Source organism: Salarias fasciatus, chromosome 10, assembly GCF_902148845.1.
Source record: "Salarias fasciatus chromosome 10, fSalaFa1.1, whole genome shotgun sequence".
NCBI classification, from domain to species: Eukaryota; Metazoa; Chordata; class Actinopteri; order Blenniiformes; family Blenniidae; genus Salarias; species Salarias fasciatus.
The window spans coordinates 10,880,679-10,891,496 of record NC_043754.1 but is presented as its reverse complement, the minus strand read 5'-3'; the positions used below and the strand labels follow the sequence as shown (position 1 = coordinate 10,891,496).

The 10,818-nt window shown below is 45.6% G+C and overlaps 1 protein-coding gene across 3 annotated transcripts; it reads left to right on the top strand.

Moving 5' to 3' along the window:
* Window positions 1–1,712: 1,712 nt before the first annotated feature.
* dpf2 (double PHD fingers 2) lies at window positions 1,713–10,367 on the top strand. Of its 3 annotated transcripts, none has more exons than XM_030100394.1 (12): window positions 1,713–1,792; window positions 4,015–4,175; window positions 4,596–4,703; window positions 4,894–5,072; window positions 5,159–5,251; window positions 5,327–5,405; window positions 5,784–5,825; window positions 7,447–7,584; window positions 7,664–7,795; window positions 7,889–8,001; window positions 8,134–8,209; window positions 8,432–10,367. In XM_030100394.1, exons 1-12 carry the CDS (start codon window positions 1,761–1,763, stop codon window positions 8,512–8,514), a joined length of 1,236 nt encoding a protein of 411 aa, XP_029956254.1. In that variant the 5' UTR covers window positions 1,713–1,760; the 3' UTR covers window positions 8,515–10,367. The 3 variants fall into 3 exon arrangements, with proteins under 3 accessions (XP_029956254.1, XP_029956253.1, XP_029956255.1); XM_030100393.1 differs by having other exon boundaries at window positions 8,128–8,209; XM_030100395.1 differs by lacking the exon at window positions 5,784–5,825 and having other exon boundaries at window positions 8,128–8,209.
* Window positions 10,368–10,818: the final 451 nt, after the last annotated feature.

Genomic DNA, 10,818 nt, shown 5'->3' with positions numbered 1-10,818 from the left:
TGTCTGTAATACCAGACCCTTCCACACGATGTCAGTGTGCTGTGGAGCATTTTCATTACAAATCGAAAATAATGTTTGTTGACTTGTGTATCTACATCTAATATTAGGAATAATAAAACATGGTTTAATCAAGAGCATGGTGTTTGGTTGTTTCATGTCAAAGCCTGCTGTCTACACATTACAAAAAATATTGATATAGTGCATACACACACACACACACACTCTCAAACCTGCATGCAATTTACAGTCGTCGGTTTCATGTCTGGGCTCAAACTGGGGAAGTTCCTGACGAGGTAGCAGCAATGCTAACCACTACACCACTGTGCCGCCTTGAAATGTGTGCATCATATGTGACTTGTCAGTCTGTTAAGCCACAGCAGCAAAATGCAAATTGGATTTAAAAAAAATAGAGGAAGTAAGTGCAGAAAATGAGCATGATTACTACAGCAGACGAGTGTGTGAAACAGTTTATAGATTCACCTCAAGCAGTGGGTTATGTGACAAATTCAAATTGAAACACAAAAAGGACAACATTTTCTTAATGTACAACAAAATAAGGTATTTAGATAAAATAGTTCTCTAATGAAACAGTCTTCCACTCATCCAGGCCAGTGAGGGTGTGGAGATGTTCTGTGCAGATGGAGAGGAAGAGGAAGATCAAGATCTGAACTGAACTGTGTCTTCACGATGTTGTGGTCAGCAGCAGACTGACGCCACCAGAGAGCACCACAGAGTCTCAAGCTGTTCTCTGTGCTTCTTGTCTCGGCTACATTCCAATAATGCATGTTTTACTGTCTGCTCCTGGTTCCAGGCTCTGCATCGTCCATCCTTGTGTTTTAAATCCCAAAGCGGCCTCAGGGTACCTTCAGCCTGGACAACATCAGGTTTAACCCAGTGACTTTTAGCAGCTGTCCCATAACAAATACAGCCATAGTCGAGTCTTGACCTTATCATAATCTAGAATGGGGGTTAGTTTATGAAGTCTATTCTATTAAACTGAAGAAAAAGCAGGGGCTGGACAATCTCAGTAATCATGGTAACAAATAAAGAAATCACAACAACATACTGAAGAAATCATATCGTATTTTGTGATTACTTAATCCACATTGTGATGCCTGGACACTATAAACTTCACTGAAATCACTGTCTGGTGACACAATTTGCTCTGCAGTTTTACCCCACAGATAGAAATGCAAAAACTTTTCAAACTAGTGTGCAACTTTATGAATCTGTAGATCTGTATTTGAATATTTCTGAACTCCAAGAAGTCAGTCAATTTAAATGTTTTCAATTGTAAAACGAGTGGATCGGTGTGTCACCTGTGTTTTCCTCTGTTCTGACTCATCTGTAGTGAAGTTCATTGTCTGTCTTGATGTTTCTGTAGATGTTATAAATAGTAAAAACTGGGAGTTGGTCACTGGGAGGAACACTGGGAGAAATGTTATTGCCTGAACAATATTTAAGAACGGTGTATTAGTCACCCACTGTAGCCCGCGCATTAACTTTGTAATAAAGAAATCTTCGCTGTTACATTATCTAGGATTTCAAAAGAGCTTAAATGTTAAGTTGTATAGTGTATATAAGGTTGCAGTTTAAGGTTGAGAACCACTGCACTATATACTGGATGAGGCTGAACATGCGCTGCCCCGGAGGCTCCAGCAGGGGGCGGTAGCGGTCACATTCCTGCACTCCGCGCCTACAAGTCCCGACAGAGGGCACACATTACCCGGCGGCCACTCTTCCCCGTGCACTGGAGCAAGATGGCAGCTGTTGTTGAGAATGTTGTCAAACTGTAAGTCCCTCACTTTTCTACACTCCTCGCGCCTGGGCAGGTGACACACCGCGCCGTCGCGCCCTGACGCTCGCGTCGCCTCGCGGCCGCCGGCTCCGTCGCTTAGCCTAGCTTAGCAGCGCTCGTCGGGACTTGGTAGAGGTTAGCCAGCGGTGCGGCTCCGTCGTGTCTGTTCACATCCTGGAATGGAAGTGTAAGTTAGCAGACGCGCAGCTGACGCCTCTCGCGCACGAATCCACTCTCCGCGAGGGCCAAGTCCCTCAGACGTGTGTGTGTCGTGCGATAATGCGGCTGCCGGTTGTGTATCTGAAGGCGAGCGGCTGTGGCGGAGCTAACGTCGGTGGAGTTGGGGGCAGCGAGACGGCTAGCCTGCTAAAAGAGAGTTTCCAGCGCTGTTAGCAGCCCGGAGAGCCGCTCGTTTACAATGAATGAAGGAGCGGGCAGTGAAGGTCGCTGCCGTCCACCTCGCCCTGGAGAACCACTCCCGGGTGATCAACTTTCCCCCCAAAACTGAACTTTAATCATGTTGTTTGGTTGAGCTGAATCCGGCGGCTGCGCCTCGGGTTTCCGTTGTGGCTGCTGTGACCCAGCCCTGCTTCATGGTAGACATGACACGACTCTCACAAGCTGCTGCTTCAGCAGAAAACAACACAAACTTCACGAATTCACTCCTGAGAGAGGAGGAACTGCTGCACAGTGTTGGTGAATCCTGTCACAGAATGTCCTGAAAATAAAACTTCTTAAATATGGTATTGAAATGAGAATATTTACATTCTTCACAACTAAAGCTTCATGTTGATGTCCTGACTTTGCAGGATGAGTCTCTGGGTTTCTGTGACACCATACAATAATGTCTTTAAAATGAAATGGATGAATGAGTGTGGTGCACAAGCTGAGCAAAAGCTGTTCTACCAAAGGGTCTCTTAAAAAAGCAAATTTGATATCATGTTAATAAATATTCTCATCCCTCACTGTAGCAAACTAGTAGTAAGATAAAAATGTGCAGTAATGTTGATTTGCTTATTAACTGAGCTGAATTTTGCATTGCTTAAGTGGAATGTCATGTTTTTAACTGGTAAGTTATATTTTTAAGCTGCTACAGCAGATCTTTAATGGAGTGTCTTTATTTTTGCACCACAGAGTTGGAATAATTGTCCTTTAGCCATAAACAAACTGGAAGGATTTGCTGAACTGTGTGTTTATGCGTCTCAGTAAATATTGGAAACTTCTGTGATAGCGTTGATTCACTTTAAAGAAAGTAACAGCCGTCTCAACCGATTTTCACTGTGAATGTTCTAATATTTTCTTCTCGTAAAAGCTGAACTATTCAAGTACAACTGGCGTTACTGTTGTTGCCCTGAGAAGTGCTCCGAGGCAGACTCTCTGCCGCAGTCGCCGGATCATAAGGCTGTTTATTTTGATCCCGTTCAGGGGTTTGGTGAAACAGTGCAATGCCTGTCATCAGCTTGCTCGTGAAAACGAAATGCTTCCTTCAGCCTCTGTATGATATTTCATGTGCTTCTGAAGTAAGGCGCTCTCGTCATCGTCGTTCGTATTCATGAATGAAATCCTATCCAGCATTCCCATTTACCATGTTGGAGCGGCTCATAACTTTGGTGTTAAGATTATCGTTCTCTTATTTGATTCCTGGCATTTGTGATACCGATTCAGTTCCAGTCAATCAAATTTTAAGCGACAGAGTACACAAATGAAATGAGGATGATCTCAGTCTGTGAACAGCCGCCTCCGGCTTTCCCACAACTCCTTTGTATACTGTCAGCAGTGGAGAGTGCTCCGGGGCGTCCCCACCGCCTCTGCAGCTGTTGGATCAGACAAATGTTCAGTTCATTTCTGTTTGTTTTTTTGCTTGACATTCAAATAATTGAAGAAACCCCGGAGATGATCATCTTGAGTGTTTTTTGTTTAATTTTTTTCTGTTAAAGGGAATAAGCATCATTGCTTCGTATTTATGGTGGAAACACTGCACGACCAAGATCTTTGTTGCTGACGCACCAACAAAAGAGCACCTGCTGTGGCTCTTCTGCTCAATAATTTACTCCTCAGTACAAACTTAATGCCCTGTGACAAGCAGCTCAGCAGATAAATACAAATGTTTCAGAATAAACTTGAGACTTTTTCTGTTTCTGAGGTGTTACGCATGTTGTTTTGGGAATGTAATTGTTATAATAAATAATATCTGGGTTTTGTTTCGGTGTTGTCAGGCTGGGAGAACAGTACTACAGAGATGCCATGGAGCAGTGTCACAACTACAACGCCAGGCTGTGTGCCGAGAGGAGCGTTCGAATGCCATTTCTGGACTCTCAGACTGGCGTGGCTCAGAGCAACTGCTACATCTGGATGGAGAAGAGGCACAGGGGTCCAGGTAAGACGCCGCCCTGTTTAATGTGTTTTGGCCTCAAATTGGAAGTATTTAAGATATTTCATCATGGAGAGTTTATTGTGTTTTCACAATAGATCTTTAACAAATGAGGCATAATCAGTTTTACATTTACGTAGAAGCCGAGGCATTTGTGTTTTGACTTAACATGAAGAGAAACAGACCATCACAATATCTAACACACGTGTATAACGAGATTTGAAATGACAAGAAATCATCTAACAATAATCAAGAATAACAGTGCTTTCTTTTGCTTTAACTAAAGCACTATATAAAACTGAACATGTCTTTTAAAAAAACCAAGAGTAGTGTGTAGAGGCTTTCCGCCCGTATGTCAGAAATCTGACAAGTGAGTATGAAAGCCGGCCGGCGTTATGCAGATGGTGTTGTTCTGCCGTCCCTCAGGCATGGCTCCAGGACAGCTCTACACGTACCCATCCAGGAGGTGGAGGAAGAAACGGAGATCTCATCCTCCAGAGGACCCCCGGCTTATCTTCCCTCCTGTCAAGTCAGGTACGTGCGCAGCACCGAGTGCAGCTCACACTCCCATCTTCATAAAAGCTTTCAGAAAACCTGATATTCTATATTATTCTGAGAACTGTGAAGCACAGTACCAGAATCTTCACCTTGTCATCCATCATCACTTGTTCTGCACTTGTGTGATGATTAATGTTTGGATTGTGTGTTGATGTTTGATTTGTAGAGGTAGATTTAGGACTGAAGAAGGACTCTCTGTTGTCGTCGGACGGCAGCAGCCTGGAGGCGCTCCTGAAGGGAGATTCTCTGGACAAGCGGACCGCCGCGGACCTCCGAGGGTCTGAGGAGGATTCCAACCAGAGCGATTACACTGGAGGCCTGAACCCCGCCACACGAATCCGAAAGGTGGGTCTGTAGACACGGGCGAGATTAAATATCGGACAAGAAACACCTCTTGACTCTTTCTGTGTTTTCTAATTTTTTAATTGTAGAGAATCCTCGAACCAGACGACTTCCTGGACGACCTCGACGATGAGGACTACGAGGAAGACACCCCCAAGCGAAGAGGCAAAGGCAAGGGAAAGGTAAAACGCTGCGTCCGCCAGGCTTCTCCTCAAGCGAGCGACGCTGCACGTCCCAGCCTGTCTGTGGTCTCACAGGGTCGAGGGGTCGGCAGCGGCAGGAAGAAGCTGGACACGGCGGCGCTGGAGGACAGGGACAAACCGTACGCCTGCGACAGTGAGTCCCGCGAGCGCCGCGTGGCCGCTAGAGCACGACCCGTAGCTTCAGTAATGTAGCTTAATGAAACAAGACTCGCCTTCTGTCAGCTTTATTTCTTCTTCTCTCTGCTCTGTAGACGCAGCTGTGTAAAGCAAGGCTTGACTTTTCCTCATTATAATATGACTCTTTTCTTAAGTGGGCCTCTTTCCATGGGCGGTGAGAAGGTTTCCACTTCCTCTGTGTTGTCAGACGACATGTCAGTGCTGCCTGATGTCTTTTTTGCCTCTTCTGTGAAGCGTTTTCACTTTGAGCTGCAGGTCTCGGTGTCGACCGACCCTCTGAGTTTCTCTGAGTCTCTGTCTCTGCTCTCTCTTCTTCTTCTCTTCTCTCTTTCAGACACTATCAAACAAAAGCATATTTCAAAACCTTCTGAAAGAGGTATATTTTCCTTCATTCCTTTTCACCCCGTCTGCCTTGTTTCTTCGTCTCTGCTGCCTGTTGTTGTTGTTATTTTTGTCTTTTAATCTGGAGTAGATCTTTGTGTACTTTTGCTTTACAGATGAATGTGTTCCGCACAGTTTACGTCAGTGTAATTAGCGAGATTTCCAAAGGTCAGGAGCCAGTTGTTCCACACCTGGATTTAGCTGCAGTGTGTGAGCAGCCACATGAGTGAGATGTCTCGCTTTACGGGAGATGAGCTGCAGTTTATGAGAGGTTTTTTTTTTTAACTCCATCTGATCCCTGAATGTCCCGCAGACTCACATGGATCCGTTGCTGTTCTCCTTTTGTCTCGCCTCTCCGTGTGTGCTACCTGATAGAATCTCCTCTCCTTTGCTTTTTATCCCTCTTCACCACCTCTGCACCTTGTGAATTCTCATTTCATGCTCCATGTTTGAGTGTCTCAGCTTGAGTTTTAAGCCTGTTTGATGTTGGTGTGACATTTTTATTATTATTATTATTTTTTTTTTTTACTTTTTTTTAGGGACGTATTTGTTTTCCGTTTCTTTGCCGTGCGGTTACTCGGCACGCGTTCCGCCCGCGTCCTCATTGGCTCGGCTGAGATGCTCCATAAACACCGAGCGCGCATCGCGATGACAGTTTGGAGAAAACCGGTCATTTCGAGGAAGTGAAAATGAGACGGAGTGTAGAAGTGAAAGGAGAAGTGGCGTGTTATCTCATGACAGACCTCGCACAGTGGCATCTTTGTCTTTCTTTTAAGTCGGTCAGTCCTTCACACACGAACCCGCCGGCTTCTTTTAGCCCTCGGTTTGAGAATCCAGGCAGACAGAATTGGAGAATTTCTCGGGTTTTGTTCTTGAATGAATTTAGTGTAAATATAGAATGACTGTTACTAATAAATTCCTCGGTCGATTGCATTGTAAATAGGTTTATTATTTAACAACATCAGAAAATCAGTTGTAGGAGTTGTAGTCTTCATCATATATTAATTTAATAATAGAAAATATCTCGTGACGGTTTTATTAGAATTCAGGCCTCGGGTGGAGAAAGCCTCATTTGAACCAGGTGTTCAGTGTCTTTTCTCAACACGCCATGAGTTTAATTGTGTAGTTATCTCCTCTATATACACAGCAGCACAATGGGGCTGGTGTCAAATTACAAGCCACTGGCGCTTCGTGTTGGTAGCATCATTTCCATTCGACAGGCTCTCTGAAATCGGGATTCATTCTTATATAAACATTGATTCACAGTGCAGGTCAAGAAAAAAAGCTACTTGAGAGAAAGTCCACAGTAGAAAACAAAGCGTCTTCAACTCTGTATGCGGAAAGTGTCCATATTTTGTAACTTCTCTATTTTCTTTCAAACTAACTGGTGAAACGAAGGAAACACTAGAATACAGAGGAAATCGCTCTGCGGCTTTATAAGATCGCCGTTATTTTTTCTCATGTGTGCAGTCTAAAGCACAGGATTGCAAAATCCATCTGAAAACACACCATCAAATGATTTTTCTGCGTCCGCGTCTCCCTCTCCTGTCGGTGTCGGACAGCTTGAACTCTGGCTTCATGTTCATGCGTGCGGTGTCTTGTGGTTTTGGTGGCAGTCTGCGGGAAGCGCTACAAGAACCGGCCCGGCCTGAGCTACCACTACACCCACTCCCACCTGGCCGAGGAGGAGGGTGAGGAGAAGGAGGAGGTGGAAATCAACGAGCCCGCTGTGCTGCTGCCTGAGGAGCCAAAAAGTACGCCTCCAGCGAACAGGACGTTCTCATCAGCCCGTCTTTAACCTGCAGACCGCTCACGCTCTCCGGCTTTTCTCAGCTCCCAAAAAAGGGCCCGACGGTCTGGCGCTGCCCAATAACTACTGCGACTTCTGCCTGGGAGACTCCAAAACCAACCACAAGACGGGCCAGTCGGAGGAGCTGGTGTCCTGCTCCGACTGCGGACGCTCAGGTACCGCCGGCCTCCGTCCACTAGAATCCCCGTCGGGAGTTTAACCCTCAGCAGAGCGTAAAGCGGCCCCCTCCTCCTCCCCGGTGTCCGCAGGCCACCCGTCCTGCCTGCAGTTCACTCCCGTCATGATGGCCGCCGTCAAGACGTATCGCTGGCAGTGCATAGAGTGCAAATGCTGCAACATGTGCGGCACCTCGGAGAACGATGTGAGTTTACCCACATTACGGGACGCGTCCCGCCATCCTGTGTACGGTGGAATGAGGGAGTTTCTTTCCTTTCTTTTCTTTTTTTTTTTTTTGTTTTCCTTCCTCCCCCCCCCCTCTTTGTCCCAGGATCAGCTTCTGTTCTGTGACGACTGCGACAGAGGCTATCACATGTACTGTCTCAACCCTCCGATGTCTGAGCCTCCAGAGGGTGAGTAGCGCTGCTTCTTTCCTGTTTTTCAACTGCCAGACTCAAACTGAGCACCCTGGGAAGATCTCGTTGAGCCGCATGCTTCTACCTGCGCCGTCATTCCGCACCCTGCGACCTCGGCTCGCTTCATGTTTCCTCGGCAAAGTTTTGTGCAATCAAAGCTTCATTTCTTCGTTATGTCATGGCGTTAAATGACTGTTTTCCTCCTCTGCATTGCCTCAGGGAGCTGGAGCTGTCATCTATGTCTGGACCTCTTGAAAGACAAAGCCTCCATATACCAGAACCCCAACGCTCCGCCGTCGTGATGGCAGCTCCTTCCTGCAAGCGCGCCCGCCGCCGCCCGTCTCGCAGCAAGTGTGATTTTTACCCTTCAAGACAAAAAAAAAAGAAAAGACAAAACTCCTCCAGTGACAGACTTAACCTCGCAGGGGGCGTGTTCTGGACCCACGAGTCGTGAAAAGGGAAGTAATGTTGACCAGACAGGCCTCACTTAGCTTCAGATACGACTGTTACACAGTTTCAACCTCAGATTCAGTCCCAGAGTTTTATTTTCTCCTTTTTGCCAGATTTGAGCAGCACTAATTTACACCAGACAGCATAAAACAGCCAAATTACCACTTGTTGTTGTTGGGGTTTTTTTTTTTTTAAATGCATACAAAGTTGCTAAAACCATGTCTCTATCCTGCATTGTACTGATTTTATGACTAGAGCAGAAATAGAGCTTGCTGTAAGTTAATAGCATGCCATTGCTTGCTCATAGTAACAGAAAAGACGTTTTATAATATTTATATATTTCTATGGTATATAATAGTGTTAAGTATGTACAAATTGGAAACGGAGTGGTCATGTAATGGGCTGTTTTTTTTTTTTTAGAGCCCATCTCATCTTTATGGGAAAAAAAATCTACAAAATCTGTTTTTTGTTTTTTTTTTTAATGGCACTGCTGATATTTTGGCGATTTCTTCGATAGTCAAATGGTTTTACTGTAAATGAGGCTATAAATGATTTTCCATCTCACCCACTGCCACCGGCCACACAGAAACTAATAATTACAGCTATGAATAGAAAGGCGCCTGTCAAAGAGGCTCCACAGGCGGAGAGCGAGCGGAGCGACGGCAGGTTCCACCTCAGAGCTCAACAGGATCCTGTTTTCTTTTCTTTTTTCTTTTTTTTAAATAAACGCATCGATCGGCTCTTCGCTGTGGTCCAGAGAACCGCTGCGGACTCGCCGCTGGTCTCGCTTGACGGAGGTCGAACCGACAGGAAGGTCTGAACGGAGGCATGAGGCGGCTGAAGCGGCGCCTCGTGCGCCGCGTCCAGTGGGCGTTTATTGCGACGAGTTGAATGCGATGAAGGACTGTGTGACCTTCACACACCAACAGCGATACCAGAGGCTCCACGTTCCAGAAAACGGATCAGAAAGTGTCTCTTTTTGTCCCGCTCTCATAGTTTTTTTTTTTTTTCATTTTTGCATCGAGTTTTCTTTTGTGGCGAGGCTGAAAGAAAACGTCTGGCTGAACGGCTCACGCGATCACATTACCTCAGACAGAATCAGTATTTTTAAAGGGTGAAAGCAGACACGCGCTGTGGAGGGCTGCAGCGTCCGCTCCGGTTAAACACGTGCATGTTCAGTGAACGCCTGCGCTCTCAGGCGGCGTGACGGCGTCGGGGGAAGGGGTGTAAAATAAATTAACCGTGCTATCCTGTCGTTCCAATAGCCGACTAACGATTAACTAAAGCATTACACGAGTATAACCTGGTTTATTTTCTCATCACCTTTTGAACAGTTTTTATCTAGAGACGGTGGCTACTAGAATACTTTGCCGGTTTTTTTATTTTTTTTTTGTATCCATCCATGATGTGTGGGAGGTTTTGGGACTTTATCCTGTGGTCGGGTCTCCTCTGAGCCGCTCTCTTCCAAAGCTCAAAACGAGACACGGAGGCCGTCACTGAAGGGTTCAGGCTCGCCTTCACACACACATCCCATCATCAGTCCAGCTTTGGGAGAGAATCGCTCTTTGCAACAAGTAATATTTAAGCAGATCACAGGTTTACATGCTAGGTGAAAACTCTTAGGGTGGCTTTTCTTTTGGATTGTGATGGAATGTTTTATTGTATGAAAATTGTCTTCAGGAAAATAAAATACTAGGCACTATCACCTGCTGTCTGCTCTTCTGTGATGTGAAAATGTAGCCTGCGTCATTGTTTTAGCAGATTATTCTATTTTTAAGGCGTCAAGTTGCTGAAAACTGGCTTCAGTATTAATGCTGAACTAAAGATCAACTTGCATCAGATTGATGGGAATTTGCAACCACGCATTAGTACTGACAACTCTGCCTTCCTCCACTAGATGGCGATGAAACTCTGCTTTGTTTCTAACCATTTAAAGCTGCACCTCCATCCCTCCAGTATCACCCCTCCTGCAGAAAACAACACATTCATGACACCAGTTGTTATTGCACTCCTTTTTTTTTTTTATTGCACTCAAAATACAAGAACAGTCTTCTATGATCCAAAACAGTCTAATGCGGTAAAACGTCAGCGGCCCTCGCCCAGCATCCCAGCTGTCTGAGTGCAGCGTGGAGGCTGAGGATGAGGACGAGGACGGG